This window comes from Corythoichthys intestinalis, chromosome 15 (assembly GCF_030265065.1).
Source record: "Corythoichthys intestinalis isolate RoL2023-P3 chromosome 15, ASM3026506v1, whole genome shotgun sequence".
Lineage (NCBI taxonomy): Eukaryota > Metazoa > Chordata > Actinopteri > Syngnathiformes > Syngnathidae > Corythoichthys > Corythoichthys intestinalis.
In genome coordinates this window covers 11,403,426-11,420,559 of record NC_080409.1, presented here as the reverse complement: position 1 = coordinate 11,420,559, position 17,134 = coordinate 11,403,426, and the positions used below count along the sequence as shown (strand labels likewise).

At 41.9% G+C, this 17,134-nt stretch overlaps 1 protein-coding gene across 2 annotated transcripts in view; it reads left to right on the top strand.

Moving 5' to 3' along the window:
- The window catches only part of tmem63c (transmembrane protein 63C), a 95,940-nt gene that overhangs the window by 56,485 nt on the left and 22,321 nt on the right, over positions 1-17,134 (top strand). For both annotated transcript variants that reach the window (XM_057859656.1, XM_057859655.1), the window contains exons 9-15: positions 3,755-3,828; positions 3,931-4,011; positions 4,081-4,201; positions 4,319-4,452; positions 5,625-5,747; positions 10,793-10,946; positions 12,689-12,795. In XM_057859656.1, coding sequence (XP_057715639.1) covers positions 3,755-3,828; positions 3,931-4,011; positions 4,081-4,201; positions 4,319-4,452; positions 5,625-5,747; positions 10,793-10,946; positions 12,689-12,795 — 794 coding nt within the window. The remainder of the gene's footprint in view (positions 1-3,754; positions 3,829-3,930; positions 4,012-4,080; positions 4,202-4,318; positions 4,453-5,624; positions 5,748-10,792; positions 10,947-12,688; positions 12,796-17,134) is intronic.

Genomic DNA, 17,134 nt, shown 5'->3' with positions numbered 1-17,134 from the left:
GAAACATTCACTCAGGAGGACAATATGCTAAAAAAAATTTGAACGAAAGAACAAAACTGAATAAAAGAAAAAAGTGTCATTGGACAGGACAGTTTTTATTTTTGCTGCTCAAAGTATTTACCTCCTTTGCAATGGTGTGGAGTTATTTTGCAATGAGCATGCTATCAATGCTCACTGGTTTACTGATATAACACTGACAAAGCAGGACGATTGTTGGCAATATTCGGCACGTTTTCACTGAAAAACAATCAAGCGGCTTATCAATGAGATAGGGGTCTAATGTCTTTAAGTGTCATCTTAATTGATTTGGCTTCTGGCTGTCCGCTATAATTATTTTAAGACACAGTAAACAGTGGTCTTTCCTCATCACCCACTGTATTAAAAGTCAAAGCTAAAAGGCAAACGGCACGAAAAAAGCGCATTCTCGGCGGCTGAGGTAGAACCGTTGGTGAGGGCGGTCGTAGTGACGATCCCAAGCCGAAAATGGCACTTCTCGGGCGGCGACGTGAGAACCGGACAAGACAGTGGGTCGCTGCGTGAGTGAGTCCGGTCAGAAAACGGCTTTCGAAAACGGCGGTGGCACACTGCTCCTCATATCTGTTTTCTGTGTGTGCTGAGTGCTCTTCCTTAGTTCAAAAATACTGCGCGCACTCTGAAAATGAGAGCGTCACTGCCACCTACTGAGTGGATGTGCAAGTACACTTTATTCCAGTACGGCAAAAAAACAAAAAAAAGCATGTTCCCCGAGGTCACATGCGCCCCCCCTGGAATCGCGCTGCGCCCCCCCAGGGGGGCGCGCCCCACTATTTGAGAAGTACTGAATTAATGTAACAAGTGGAACACTAACTGAATAAATGATGAGCACAGAACATGAATTTTGATTGTTATTTACATCTGTAGCGCTGCAATGCATGCTAGGAGGCATGTTGGACAACAACGGTGTTGAAAGCAGATGGCAGCAGAGGTTGTCTGTTTCCCCGAAGGGAGCAGTGATGGCCAAATGAAGCAATAAAGCTTTGCAGCCACTTGGTTCAAAGCTTCATGGTGGTTCATTTGGTCTTATGACAGTCGTATGATGCCGCTGTCAAATAAAGTGTTATCGGTTAATATTTTTGGTGTAGATATCCCATAATACAGTGAGAACAGGTGCGGCTTATAGTCCAGTGCGGCTTATCTATAAACAAATGCTGTTTTCATGTCACATTTGGTGGGTAGAGGGTTATAGTCAGGTGCGCTTTATAGTCTAAAAATGAATGATAAGGGAACTTACAGACTGCCATTGACGGTGCTAGTCCATTGGATGTCTAGTGCCGTCAATGGCATTGAAAGATGAGCATCCACGGCAAATCCTTCCAGTTTAAGGGAATATGACATCATTGACAATGGCAGGAAATAATCAAAATAATTATTCAGACGTGAAAATCTCTCACTTTTCGGCGAAATTTGCCATTTTGAAGTCCAAAAGGGTGACCCGCGTGAATTGTCTAGGGGTGTGGGGGGTCTTAAGTTCATCTGACTCACGAACGAATGTTTTATTGAAGTTACTAAGCCTTTGGCGATATGCAATGAGTCCATTTATCGCAAGGTAAATAAAAATGAGGGTGGTAATTTTCACGGCTGCGTTTTATCACCGCGTGCGTGCGTGCGTGCGTGCGTGCATACATTTGGCGTGCGTGACTCCAGTTCTTTTCGCAGATGTTTATTGTTCATCAACACGCCGTAGAATTACAGTTCAGACATACAAAATACGGAAACACATCCATATTAAACACTGTACGTTAGCATTGCTACATTGAGACTAATGGGGAAAAAAAGACAACCTACTTTAGCCTGCTATAAAACATTGGCAGTCTTCTCCAAAACGCAAACTTGAGATTAAAAGGTGACAATTCAAACATGAAAAATCGGCATTTGCAAACGAAAAAAAGAAAAAAAAAATCTATTAGTGACGCCACAAGCAATGACGAAAAGAATGAACGTACTTTCGGTGAACATTTCAAAATAAAAGCATGTCATGTTCGTCATCTAAATAACGATTTCCGGAGTTAATCCCACATACTTCAGAATTAATACCATAATATGTAAATGCTGTAATACAGCAGAATTCAGATTCTACACTAAGAATAGCTTTAAAATGACATCCATTATGAAACATATGATTGGCAATGAATAATTATTATAATTATTATAATACTATTATATATAGTAGTATAGCTACTATAATAATATTGCTATATATTTTTTAAAGAATTGTTTGAATAATGTTGGAAAGGCGAAGTCAGTGTTCTGAATCTGTTTACATTCCATTCTTTTGCTCTAGTAAATGCTATCAACATTTGACCTAATCGTTTTCTTGTGATTAATTGTTGTTATTTACATGTTTATATGTACTTTAATAAAGAATTAAGTGTTCCAAAATGTTTTTGTAAACTAATAAGCGTGAACAAAAATTTCATTGCTAAATTAGTAAATAAAAAGTATTAGTCGACTAATCGTAAAAACAGTCTGCTGACTAATCGGGAGGAAATTAATCGTTTGGGACAGTCCTAGTGTGCCGGAACATATTTCCTCCACACCCTTCTCACCTTTATAACCCATGACCCATTAATTACGGGTCACTTCCTGTACATTTTGGGGCGTTCCGGGGTGACTTCCTGTATATTTGGGTGATTTTTTTTTTTTCTTAATTTTACTGCATTTCCGGGTCACTTCTGGTTATTTTAAGAGCATTTCCGGGCCAGTTCCTGTTCATTGGTCTCTTCCTGTTGTTTTTTGGGGCATTTCCAGGTTACATCCTGTTGATATCGGGTCTCTTCCTGTACATTTTGGGGCATTCCAATGTGACTTCCTGTAAAATTTTAATCATGTCCTGTTGATTTTAGTGCATTTCCGGGCCACTTCCGGTTCATTGGTCGCTTCCTGTTGATTTCGGTTCACTTGTACATTTTTTAGCATTCCGGGATGACTCCCTATATATTTTTGATCACTTCCTGTTGAATTTGAGGCATTTCTAGGTTACTTCCTGTTGAGTTTGACTCACTTCTTGTATATTTGGGGGCATTGCGGGGTAACTTTCTATGTATTTTGGCTCCTTCCTGTTGATTTTAAGGCATATCTGGGCCACATCCTGTTCATTGGTCACTTCCTGTTTATTTTGGGGCATTCCAGGTTACTTCATGTTGATTTCAACTCACTTCTTGTACATTTGCGGGCATTGCGGGGTAACTTTCTATGTATTTTGGCTCCTTTCCTGTTGATTTTAAGGCATATCTGGGCCACATCCTGTTCATTGGTCACTTCCTGTTTATTTTGGGGCATTGCAGGTTACTTCGTGTTGATTTCGGGTCACTTCCTGCCAATTTTGGGGCTTTCTAGGGTGACTTCCTGTATATTCGGATCATTTCCTGTCGATTTTAAGGGTATTTATGGGCCCCTTCCTGTTCATTGGTCAGCTCCTGTTGATTTTGGTTCATATCCAGGTTCCTTCTTTTTGATTTTGGGTTACTTCCTGTTGGATTCGGGGCATTTTTGGGTCACTTCCTTTTTAACTCATTGGCAGTGCTAGATGTCAGTTCCATTTTATGCAGTAGTTCACGCACTTGAGCACACAAATCTTCGGTTTAACGGCGAAGATGTCAAAGTAAGAACATGCGAGTTGTACTGTAGAAATGAGCTACTGCGTGAAACCCCGCGGGCCAGATTAGGCCCCCGCCAATCTGCCTTAATGGTATTCCCTGTGCAATTTGTGTCCTAGGTTGCAAGAACACTGATGATCACATCCATACCGAGAGAAATTTCAGACCCAGGATTGATTACCAAACACTTACAGTAAACATATTTCCCTTCTTCATCCCAATTAAAAGCATAATTTGCATAAGACTCCACCTATCAATGATGCAAAAATGTTTTACTTTTCCTTCCTTTGGCTAGTGAGGCTTATCCCAGTTGCACCGTCACCGACATCCGGTTCTGCTTTGACATCAACAAACTAACCAGGCTGGACTTGGAGAGGTAAAGTCACTATTTAAGATGCATTCATTATTTACAATCCCAATTCCAATGATTTGTTTGGTTTTACAGGCGCAAGGCGATGAAAGGCAGACTATACTTTGCCACCAAATCCCAAAAGGAGGGAAAGATCATGATGAAAACCCACCCGTGTGCGCAGATATTCTGCTGTGACATTTGTGGCTTTGAAAAGGTACTTGAAGTGCTCGAGTTGACTTGCAATTCACCGAGAGTTGAATTCCACTGGATGGCGCTGCAGTTCAAATGTAATGTCAATATGCTTCCCAGCAAGTCTTCACTAATGTTGCAGGTGGATGCAGAACAATACTACAGCGAGTTAGAAGAGAAATGGACAGATGAATTCAATGCTGAGAAGAACCGTATCTACATGAAGAGGCTGGGCATTGCTTTTGTCACATTTCGTGATGAGAGGATGACCGCTGTGTGAGTTCAATGGACGTTTTGCTATGGTTCTGAACAAATGGATTGTAACTAGGGCTGTCAAATGATTAGAATTTTTAATCGAGTTACTCACAGCTTAAAAATTTATTAATCGTAATTAATCGCAATTCAGACCATCTCTAAAATACGCCATATTTTTCTGTAAATTACTGTTTGAATGGAAAGATAAGACACAAGACGGACATAAACATTCAACATACTGTCATTAGTACTGTATTTGTTTATTATTACAATAAATCCACAGGATGGCATTAACATTAATAACATTCTTTCAGTTAAAGGGATCCACGGATAGAAAGACTTGTTGTTCTTAAAAGATAAAATTCAGTACAAGTTATAGTAATTTTGTATTAAAACCCCTCTTAATGTTTTCATTTTAATAAAATTTGTAAAAATTTCAATCAAAAAACAAAGTAATAGCTCGCCATTGTTGACGTCGCCGAGCAGGACGTCACATGGGCTCCCTGCCGTTATTCCACAGTGTCTTTACCTATGTAAGGCTGTGATTGAAATACACCACAAGGTGTCAATGGCGAGTTCTAAATTAATTAGAGATCTAGCCAAGGCGAACTTTGAGTAAGTTTTATGTGTATTTTTTTGCATAGCTATTTTGATAGGGAGTGCCAGTTCCCTTTGCATTGAGTGCTTTTCTTTTTGTTAACAATATTTTTTGAGAGATAGGAATATTATTTTTGTTGTGCTTTAACTAAATGATACTGCCGCAACTTAACTGTTCCACCCAAATGCATGATGGGAAGTTGGGCAACTATGACTGTCAGTGGTGGCTGCAAATATTATACAGTATGTTCTACGTTGTGTTCAATTAAGCGTGTTAAGAAAAAGATTGTCTCCTGTCATTTTTCCACACATCGTTTGCCGCAATACTTATATTCTTGTGAAAGAGTTGCCAAAGCTTAAGCCAATAAAAGGCGCGGTCCACTGAAAGCCTGTGTCCACTCGCATTTTTCTGCCTTTTTGCTCTCAATGTGCTAAAACGGCGTCATTGTAAACTGTTTGAGGCAATGCATGAACGGGTTATTCCGTGCATGCGTTAATTGCGTCAAATATTTTAACTTGGTTAATTAAAAAAATTAATTATCGCCCGTTAACGTGATAAATTTGACAGCACTAATTGTAACACTTGTGTTTTGTAGAATTGTCAAGGACTACAGTTGCGTGCGCTGCCGACGCCGACCCCAGCAGTCCAGTATCAGCACAGTGGTTCAGTCACACCAGTGGGGCATCAGCTACGCTCCTGCTCCCAGTGACATCATCTGGTCAGTGGTAGAGTTTAACATAAAGTGTCGTTCTATTCAAACCTGGTGATTCAAACAATATATGACATCCTCTGGAGGCAATGTGTGAATATTTAATTGCCGTATTTTCCGCACTCTAAGGCGCACCTAAAAGCCTTCCCCAAACGCCGATAGTGCACCTTATGATCAGATAAGCCTTATGTATGGATCAATACTGGTTAATCATGACATGACAATCCCTTTAGCGGAACTTAATCTAGTGGATGCATACAGCTACTGCAAGTACAACAACAACAAGGTGACCCAAACACAACTTTTTGACAATCCAATAAAACCAAGAGTTATAAAAGAAACATATTTTATTCATAGTAATTACAGTGAAGAAAATAAGTATTTGAGCACCCTGGTATTTACTTAGAAATGATGGAGGGGTCTGAAATTTTCATCGTAGGTGCATGTTCACTGTGAGAGAGATGATCTAAAAAGAGAAGTCCAGAAATCACTATGTATTATTTTTTTTAACGATTTATTTGTGTGATACATCTCCAAATAAGTATTTGAACACCTGAGAAAACGAATGTTAATATTTGGTGTAGTAACCTTTGTTTGCAATTACAGATGTCAAATGTTTCCTCTAGTTTTTCACCAGGTTTGCACATACTGCAAGAGAGATCTTGGCCCACCCATCAGTCAGGTTTCTCGGCTGTCGCTGAGAAACACGGAGTTTGAGCTTCCTCCAGAGGTTTTCTATTGGGTTTAGGTATGGCTAGGCCATGCTAGAACCTTGTTATGCTTTTTACAAAGCCACTCCTTGGTTTTCCTGGCTGTGTGCTTCGTGCCGTTGTCATGTTGGAAGACCGAGGCACAACCCATATTCAATGCTCTGACTGAAGGAAGCAGCTTGTTCCCCAAAATCTCACAATACAGGGCCCCAGTCATCCTCTCTTTAACTCATTCACTCCCAGCCATTATCACCGATGCAACCCCCTTCGTTCCCGGCCGTTTTACTGGATTTTGACTGATTTTGCAAGGCCCACAGAAAATTCGGTTCTATTGCTATATAAACATGGAACCCACCAAAAGAAAGATTAGACTCTCTTCTTTCAGCAGGGAAAAAGAAGTTAGTTTAGTTAGTACTTTTTCCATTCTTTAGAAATCAGCTTTAGAAAGTAGCTTAGTTTGAGCAATTTTCCAATTTCTGATGAAAAAAAACAGAAATTGAGCTTTTTGTAAACGCATACATTTCAAACATAACTTTGACTTTCACACAGCTATTTTTTGCTTTAGTTACATCCCAAACATCTGAATAATGTTTTCCTTTTACAAAATAACATAAACAACAAGACAAATGGAGCTTTTGATCGCAAAGTAACAGTTTATTTACACATAACTAACTGAGAGATGACGCTGTTGTGGCTGAAACGGCCGGGGTAAACTTTTCCCTCATCGTCTGTCTCATAAAGATGGATTTTTTTTAGTCTTTCCAGCACGGACTCAACGGCATCTTCCGCTGCACTGCTGGTCCCGGTTGTTCTGCTCAGTCGTCCGCCGCCTGGCATCCTGGACGTTCATTCGGTCACCTTCCGCCTGCACCCCGGTCGTGCGGTCTGCCATTTGTTCCGGTGAATCGGATTAGGGGTCTAACCAAATACGCTACTGCCCTCCAGTGGCCAGTTTTATTGCTTTAAAATGGATTTTCAGCTTTGTGCTTTGGAGCTATGTTGAATCAGAACCTAGAGATGTCGCTTGTGAAAAAAATGCTATACGTCTTTTGGACACTGAAACAATTAAAAATCAAACGTATTTATACATTTTGGGGAGCAAATGAGTTAATAAAGTGCACTCATCTTGTCCCATGTGCAGAAAAAACAGCCCCAAAGCTTCTTCTTCCTCCAAACACGGTTAGTGGAATTATGACCAAAAAATTATATTTTACTCTCATTTGACCACATAACTTGCTCCCATGACTCCTCTGCATCATCCAAATGGTCATAGGCAAAGTTAAGACGGGCCTTGACATTGCTGGTTTATGCAGGGGAACCTTCCGTGCCATGCAATTTCAAACCATGACGTTTAGTGTATTACCAACAGAAAACCTTGGAAACAGTGGTCCCAGCTCTTTTCAGGTCATTGAACAACTCCTGTCGTGTAGTTCTGGGCTGATTTCTCACCTTTCTTCAGTGAGACCCACGAGGTGATATCTTACATGTAGCTCGACTCTGTTTGAGATTGACCGTCATGTTTAGCTCTTCCATTTCCTAATGATTGCTCCAACAGTGGAGCTTTTTTCACCAAGCTGCTTGGCAATTCCGCCGTAGCCCTTTCCAGACTTGTGGAGGTGAACAATTTTGTTTCTGATGTCTTTGGACAGCTCTTTGGTCTTGACCATGTTACAAGATTGAGTCTTACTGATTGTATGGGGTGGACAGGTGTCTTTATGCTGCAGTCGACCTCAAACAAGTGCATCTGATTCAGGATAAGACATGGAGTAGAGGTGGACTTTTAATAGGCAGACTAACAGGTCTTTCAGGGTCAGAACTCTCGCTGATAAACAGCTGTTCAAATACTTACTTGCAGCTGTATCACACAAATAAATGGTTAAAAAATTATTTCTGGATTTTTTTTTAGATTCTCTCTCTCACAGTGTACATGCACCTACGGTGAAAATTTCAGACCCTTCCATGATTTCTAAGTAGAAGAACTTTTTTTCTTCACTGTAGAACCTTAAAACATGCCATTTGAGAAACTATAAAATTATGTTCTTTAATTGGCGTCCGCCTGCGTGAATGCATTCTTGAAATCTACTGTTGACCACACTGACACACAAAACTGGAATATCTGCAGATTGGCAGACATGACCAAGCGGTACCACTGCCAGACAATGTTCTTGAGCAAGTAAACAGTGTGCCATTTTAGTAACTTTGGTGAATTCAGGATGGAATTCACAATATTCCAGCTCAGATGAGGAATCAATGCGGAATCTCAACAGCAGATTTCAAGAATGCATGCAAGAATAAAAGTATAAAATCTAAAAAAAAATATAAAATGTGTATTAAGTAGTCCTATGTTCAGGCAGTGCAAATAATTCAAGTGAAGTAGCAGCAGTTGACAGTGAAGTCATTGAATATTGCACATTAATATTGCACGTAAATAAGTATTACACATAGAATATGTGTGAATAGAAGTTAAGTAGCGGCAGTTGACAGTGAGGCATTGAAAATTGCACTTAGTAAGTATTGCATAGTATATTGCATCTAAATGAATATTGGACATTGGGTGATGTGTGTTACATATCTCTGTTAAGGGTGGAGACGGCTTTAGCAAACAAACTTCCTCAGTCTGTTCTTGCTTTTAAACACCTATAGCGTCTCCCAGAGGGGAGCAGTTCAAACAGCTGGAAACCAGGATGTGAGCTGTCCTTGAGGATGTTTAGAGCTCTGCACCGAGAGGAGTAGATGTCCATCAGGGAGCGGAGAGGACAGCCAATGATCCTCTGCGCTATCTTGACTGTCCTGTGAAGCTTCTCCATCTGCAGCAGTGCAGCACCCGTACCAGGTGGAAATGTAGTATGTTAGCAGGCTCTCAATGGATGAGTGGTAGAAGGCCAGCAGCAGCTTCCTATCCAGCTTGTTCTTCCTGAAGACTCGTATGAATTGCAGACGTTGCTGAGATTTCTTTATGATAGCTTTTATGTTTGCTGTCCATTAGAGGTCATCTGAGATCTGGACTCCCAGGAACCTGAAGGTGTGGACCCTCTCCACACACTCGCCGTTGATATACAGGGGCGGCGGGTCAGTACTGTTGCTCCTGAAGTCCATGATGACCTCTTTGGTTTTGGTGGTGTTCAGAACCAGGTTGTTGTCAGAGCACCAGTCTGAGAGTTTGTGGACTTCCTCTCTGTCTGGTGCCTCATCTTCCTGTGAGATTATTCCAACCACTGTGGTGTCATCAGCAAACTTGACGATGGTGTTGCTCCTGTGGATTGGACTGCAGTCGTAGGAGTAGCGGCAGTACAGGAGGGGCCTCAGCACGCAGCCCTGTGGTGAGCCGGTGCTCAGTGTGCGTGTGGAAAAATGGTGGGGGCCAAGTCTCACAGTCTGGGTTCTGTTGGACAAGAAGTCCTTGATCCACGAGCATGTGAGGGGGGTGGATGTCTAGCTTTGTAATAAGAATGTCTGGGATGATGGTGTTAAATGCAGAACTATAATCCACAAAGAGCATCTTGGCATAGCTCTGCTGCTGTTCCAGGTGACTCAGCACATTGTGCAGAGCTGTGGTGATGGCATCCTCTATGGATCTGTTGGCCCGGTATGCAAACGGGGGGGGGGGGGGGGGGGGGGGGGGGGACTGTCCTTGATGTGCCGGAGAACCAGCCTCTCGAAGCACTTCATAATTATTGGGGTGAGGGCAACGGGGCTGTAGTCATTTGGGCCAGATACTGGTCTTTTTGGGAACCGGGATGATGGTAGCGGATTTCAGGCAGGTTGGGATGACTGCTTGGGACAGGGAGAGGTTGAAGATCCTGCAGAAGTTTCCCTGGTACTCCGTCCGGCGCAGCAGCCTTCCTGGGGTTCACTGACTATAAGACATGCCTCACATGAGGCTCCTCTATGGTGAATTGGGGGGGTGGGGGGTCCTAGGTCCTGAAACGGGTGGGGGCTGGGGCTGGGTGAGTGTCGCTGTGGAGATTGACCATGTTTATGTTGCATGTCAAGAATTGTATGAAAATTTTCAATTGATTTGACAATGTTAGATCTGTTAATATCGTTTTTATTGGCATGCTAGCAAGCACCATTGACTCGCACTAGCTTAGCCACTCCGGAGCCCTGCAACTAGCAAATAACTAACAAACTACACGGAATTTGTTGAAACCAACTCCACCGACTAATTAAAGCCCTGCTAACTTGAAAATTTCAAAAATTCTGAACTACCCGTTTAAGTCATTGCCTGGCATTGGATGATGTTATATATTTCATTCTCTCCCATTTGGTCCTCCATAGAGATGAGACCTGTCTTAGTTTGCACGATAAATGTTGAGCTCATTATCCATCCTTCTTCCCACACAGGGAAAACCTGTCAGTCTGCGGATCTCGCTGGTGGCTTCGCTGCGTCCTGCTCAACATCCTCCTCTTTCTGCTGCTCTTCTTCCTCACCACTCCTGCTATCATCGTCAACACCATCGACAAGTTTAATGTCACCAGGCCTGTGGAGAGCCTGAAGGTCAGATACGGGTGGGATTATACAGTGTATCACAAAATTGAGTACACCCCTCGCATTTCTGCAGATATTTAAGTATATCTTTTCATGGGACAACACTGACAAAATGACACTTTGACACAATGAAAAGTAGTCTGTGTGCAGCTTATATTATACAGTTAATTTATTTGCCGCTCAAAATAACTTATATAGCCATTAATATCTAAACCCCTGGCAACAAAAGTGAGTACACCCCTTAGTAAAAGTTGACAATATTAACATACAACATGTCAACTGTCAATATTTTGTGTGGCCACCACTATTATCCAGAACTGCCGTTACTCTCCTGGGCAAGGAGTTGACCAGAGCTTCACAGGTTGCCACTAGAATGCTCCTCCACTCCTCCATGACGACGTTGCGGACCTGCCTGATTTTTGAGACTTTGAGACGCACCTCCACCTTCTGCTTGAGGATCCCCCAAAGATGTTCTATTGGGTTGAAGTCTGGAGACATGCTTGGCCAGTCCATCACCTTTACCCCCAGCCTCTTCAGTGGTCATCTTGGAGGTGTGTTTGGGGTCATTGTCATGCTGGAACACTGCCCTGCGACCCAGTTTCTGGAGGGAGGGGATCATGCTCTGCTGCAGTATTTCACATTACATGTTGGAGTTCATGTGTCCCTCAATGGATGTAACTCTCCAACACCTGCAGCATTAATGCAGCCCCAGACCATGAAATTCCCACCACCATGCTTGACTATAGACATAACACACTTATCTTTGTACTCCTCACCTGGTCGCCACCACACATGCTTGAGACCATCGGAATCAAACAAATTTATCCTCGCCTCAATTACACCCTAGGACATGGTTCCAGTAATGTATGTGCTTTGTTGACATGTCTTCACCAAAATGTTTGCGGGCTTTCTTGTGTACCGTCTTCAGATGAGGTTTCCTCCTGGGGTGATAGCCATGCACACCAATTTGTTGTAGAGTGCGGCGTATGGTCTGAGCACTAACAGGCTGACCCCCCCCCCCCCCCCACCCCCACCTCTTCAATCTCTGCAGCAATGCTGACTGCACTCCTGTGACGAACTTTCAAAGAAAGCATTTGGATGTGACGCTCAGCACGTGCGCTCAACTTCTTTGCACAACCAACCCGAGGCCTGTTCTGAGGGGACCCTGCTCTTTTAAAATGCTGGATGATCTTAGCCACTGTGCTGCAGCTCAGTATCAGGGTTTTGGCAAATTTTCTTGTAGCCTTTGCCATCTTCATGTAGCGCAACAATACATCTTTTAAGATCCTCAGAGAGTTCTTTGCCATGTGGTGCCATGTTGGAACTTTCAGCGACCAGTATGGGAGAGTTTGAGAGCTACACGACAAATTTGAACACACCTGCTCCCTATGCACACCTGGACCTAGTAACACTAACGAGTCACATGACATTTTGGAGGGAAAATGGCAAGTAGTACTTAATTTGGAAATTTAGGGATGTAGTTTCTAAGGGGTATACTCACTTTTGTTGCCAGGGGTTTAGATATTAATGGCTATATTTTGAGTTATTTTGAGGGTAAAATAAATTAACTCTTTTAAACAAGCTGCACACAGACTACCTTTCATTGTGTCAAAGTGTCATTTTGTCAGTGTTGTCCCATGAAAAGATACTTAAATATCTGTTGAAATGCGAGGGGTATACTCACTTTTGTGATACACTGTAGCTGCGAGTTGTCCAAATGGATGCATCTTCATTCTCTCTCTGTCCAACAGAGTCCTATCATCACTCAGTTCTTCCCAACCCTCCTGCTGTGGGTGTTTTCAGTCCTGCTGCCCTTTATTGTCTACTATTCGGCCGTCTTTGAGTCCCACTGGACCAGGTACTTAGCATTCGGAGTGTGACAATATATCGAAAAGGTGATTTATCGCCGTATTTTGTGCCCAAAAGTTATCGATATGTTCGCACCAAGATTCAATACATCGTTTTATAAAGGTGTCACTGTTTATAAAAAACAAAAGAAACCAACAGGTTTCTACCAAAATTTTCCTTTAGAATACGTTAGCTAACTGGCTGCCATTTACGGTGCTAGACATCCCATTCATTTTGACTGGATTGGATGTCTAGTACCGTCAATGGCAATGAGCATTTACAGGTCACTTTCTGTTCATTTTTGGGTATTTACAGGGTACTTCCTATTGATTTTGAGTCACTTCCTACTAATTTGATGACATTCTTCCTTTTCCGTAACCCAAAATCAATAGGAAGTGACCCGTAAATGCCCCAAAAGGAAAAGGAAGTGACTGAAAATCAACAGGAAATGACATGAAAGGCCTCAAAAATTACTCATTGCCTAGCATTGGCTGCCATTTATGTCGCTAGATATGCAAATCATGTTGACTGGATAGGACAGCTAGCGCCGTCAATGGCATTAAAACCAGCGCACTAACAGCCGGTCTTTTGTGGGCATTAATATGTCTCTTCCTGTTCATTTTAGGCCATTTACAAGCTACCGCCTATTGATTTTGAGATACTTCTTATTCATTTGGGGACATTCTTGAGTCACTTCCTTGTCAGTAACCCAAAATCAACAGGAAGGAACCCGCAAATGACCAAAAGGAAAAGGAAGTGCCCGAAAATCAAATGGAAATGATGTGAATTGCCCCAAAATGAACTCATTGCCTGGCTGGACATAAAAGGAGTTAGTAACATAATTTTCCGCATGACACTCAATGACATCTGTCACAAGCATTTAATAATGCCCATGATAGTGTAATGTCAATGTCAATTATGACTGTTTTATTGTAGTTTTACGGTGCCGCTGTCAAATGAAGTGTTAACTATTAACCCGAATAAATCAACAAATAAGCCGCACTGGACTATAAGACGCAAGATTCCAAATTGAAGGGAAAAAGCGGCTTATAGTCCGAAAATTACGGTAAATGCCATTTTGCCAACTGGCTTTCCTCTAGACTTACTAACCAGAAAAGCCAAGTGGCTCTGCTTTAAACTGGCCAGTGTTTTAAGAGGACGCTCGCCATTCTGAAGCTAATGCGAATGCTACGCTAACGCTAGGAGTTACATTTAGCGTCTGATGATGACTCACCACAGACCTATAAAGGCTAAAGCCACATTGCATATTCTCTCTTGCCAAGATAAGAGAACAAATCTTACCGTGTTTCCAAACAAGCGAGATGGAGCGCAGTCTAGGTTGAGACGTATCCTAACCTCCGGTGAGGAGGTTGAGTCGCAGCACATCTCACATGAGTGACACACCCTAAACACTGCACTACATTGTTTATATACTGTATGACAGAAACTGTCGCATTTTCGTCTCTTCAGACGAAAACTGGCATTTGTCTCATTATGTTCTAGTCTCCCTGGCCACGTGTTTAGCTTGTCATCATGACGTCATCGTTATGAAAAAAATTGTTTGTCGACAAGAACGATAACGAAAATATTTTGTCAACACTGCCATGCAGAGACCCTGTACAGGTTACTGCATGTTGGTTTTGAATCATTTCCTATTCATGTGAGGACATTCTTCCTTTTCAGTAACTCAAAATAAACAGGAAGTGACCCGTAAATGTCGCAAAACGAAAAGGAAGTGGAGGAAAATCAACAGGAAATGACAGGAAATGCTTAAAAATGAATTCTTTGGTCGACACTGGCAGCCACTGACGGCCATATTCATTCATTCGCTGCCATCCCTCCCACTTCAAACGGATTGGACGTCTACTAGTCACAAACTCATTCTAATTCTCAGCAGAATCTTAATATCTCATCCTGCCCGAAGGCCCTTGTGCTTTTTCAACCCCAGTCACTTGTTTTCCTGCCTCTTACACCCTGTTGCTCTTGATACGCTTGCCCCTTCCCTGTGCTCTGTTATTCTGGGAAGGGTTGTCATAGAGATCTCTACGCGAGGATAACGATATGCACAGCAGTCGCCGTGTGGCGGGAGGCGGAGCGGAGCAGCTGCACACGGAGAGACAACCTCATGCAACACCTATGAGCGCCCCATCTTTACATAACCACCCCCACAAACGTGTTGTGCAGGCGTGATGTGTGAAGGACCAAATGCAAATCAACTGTTTACTGAAGTGAAAAGCCTAGCTCTTGCTAATGAGCCCGCCATCTCCATAATATGTCAGCTGACATGGCATGGCGTGAGTTTTCATGATGTAGTAGTCATTTTGAGATATTTACGCTCCCTAACCACGACATCAGGTACAGCTGAACAATATTACAGTTGTATGAACAGCAAATTTCTGCATAAAATCACTATTAAATGTGATCTGATCTTTGTCAAAATCACACAGATGAAAATACAGTGTCTGCTTTAACTAAAACCACCCAAACATTTATAGGTTTTCATATTTTAATGAGGATAGCATGCAAACAATGACAGAAGGGGGAAAAATAAGTAAGTGAACCGTCTGCCCAAGGAAACTTAAAGTGCAATTGAAACCAATTTTTATCAAACATATTAGGTCAGGTGTGTGCCCAATCACTGTTGAGTGGTTTAAAGCTGCCCTGCCCACTATAAAACACACACCTGGTAAGAAATGTCTTGATGAGGAGCATTGTCTGATGTGCATCATGGCTCGGTCAAAAGAGCTGTCTGAAGACCTGCGATCAAGGATTGTTGATTTGTATAAAACTGGGAAAGGATACAAAACCATATCTAAATGTCTGGATGTTCATCAGTCGGCAGTCAGAGAAGTTGTCTACAAATTGAGAGAGTTGCTTCTCTCCCGTGGGGTGGCCGTCCACCAAAGATGACGCCAAGAGTTCAGCACAGAATACTCAGAGAGGTAAAAAAAAAAGAACCCTAGCGTGTCTGCTCAAGACTTACAGAAATCACTGGCACAGTCTAAAATCTTTGTGCACACATCAACTACATGTAAAACTATGGCCAAGAATGGTGTTCATGGGAGGACTCCACGAAGGAAGCCACTGCTGTCAAAAAAAAAAACCCAAAAAAAAAACAAACATTGTTGCCCGTTTAATGTTCGCAAAAAAAGGCACTTGGACAGTCCACAGAAGTTTTGGCAAAATATTTTGTGGACTGAGTAAACCAAAGTTGAATTGTTTAGGAGTAACACACAACATCATGTGTGGAGGAAAAATGAGACGGCTCACCAACATCAACATCTCATCCCCATCTTGAAGCATGGTTGGAGGGAGCCTCATGATTTGGGGCTGATTTGCTTCCTCGGGGACTGGACAACTTGCAATCATTAATGGAAGAATTAATTCAAACGTTTATCAGGATGTTTTGCAGGAAAACCCGAGGCCTTCTGTCAGACAGTTAAAGCTAAAAAGATGATGGATGCTGCAACAAGACAATGATCCAAAACACAGACATAAATCAACTTCAGAATGGTTTCAAAACAACAAAATACACATTCTGGAGTGGCCAAGTCAAAGTCCAGACTTGAACCCCATTGAGATGCTGTGGCATGACCTAAAGAGCGATTAATGCCAGACATCCCAGGAATCTGACTGGACTACAGCAGTTTTTTTTTTTTTAGAGAAGAATGGGCCAAGTTAGTCCTGATTGATGTGCCAGACTGATCTGCAGCTACAGGAAGCGTCTGGTGAAAGTTATTGCTGCCGGGGGGGGGCAAAATATTAAATGTGACGGTTCACTTACTTATTTTTCCCCCTTCTGTCATTGTTTGCATACACCTCATTAAAATATGAAAACCTGTAAGTGTTTGGGTGGTTTTAGTTAAAGCAGACACTGTGTGATTTTGACAAAGATCAGATCACATTTGATGGTGATTTTATGCAGAAATGTGAGAAATTCCGAAAGGTTCAGATACTTTTTCATAGCACTGTCGCTTTCAAATGACTCGTTATGGATTGTTTTTTTTTTTTTTAATATGTATTATTTTTAATATAGTTTGTGTCATTTAAGAATATCAATTTATTGCATTTGAATGGGTGATTTATCAGGATATATGGATGTCACTACATCAGTGGTTGAATTGGTTAAAAAAAAATTTAGATAATATCGCATATCGGCAATAACATATGAGACAATTTTTCGCCTACTAAAATTTGTTATTGCGACAGGCCTATCATTGAATGGCATTGGCTGCCACTGATGGCCATAGACGTCCAATCCGTTTGAAGTTGGAGGCATGGCCCCCTCTCAGTTCACACAGATTGGACGTCTACTCATGATTCCCAGATTCCAAATAACAACAGAAAGA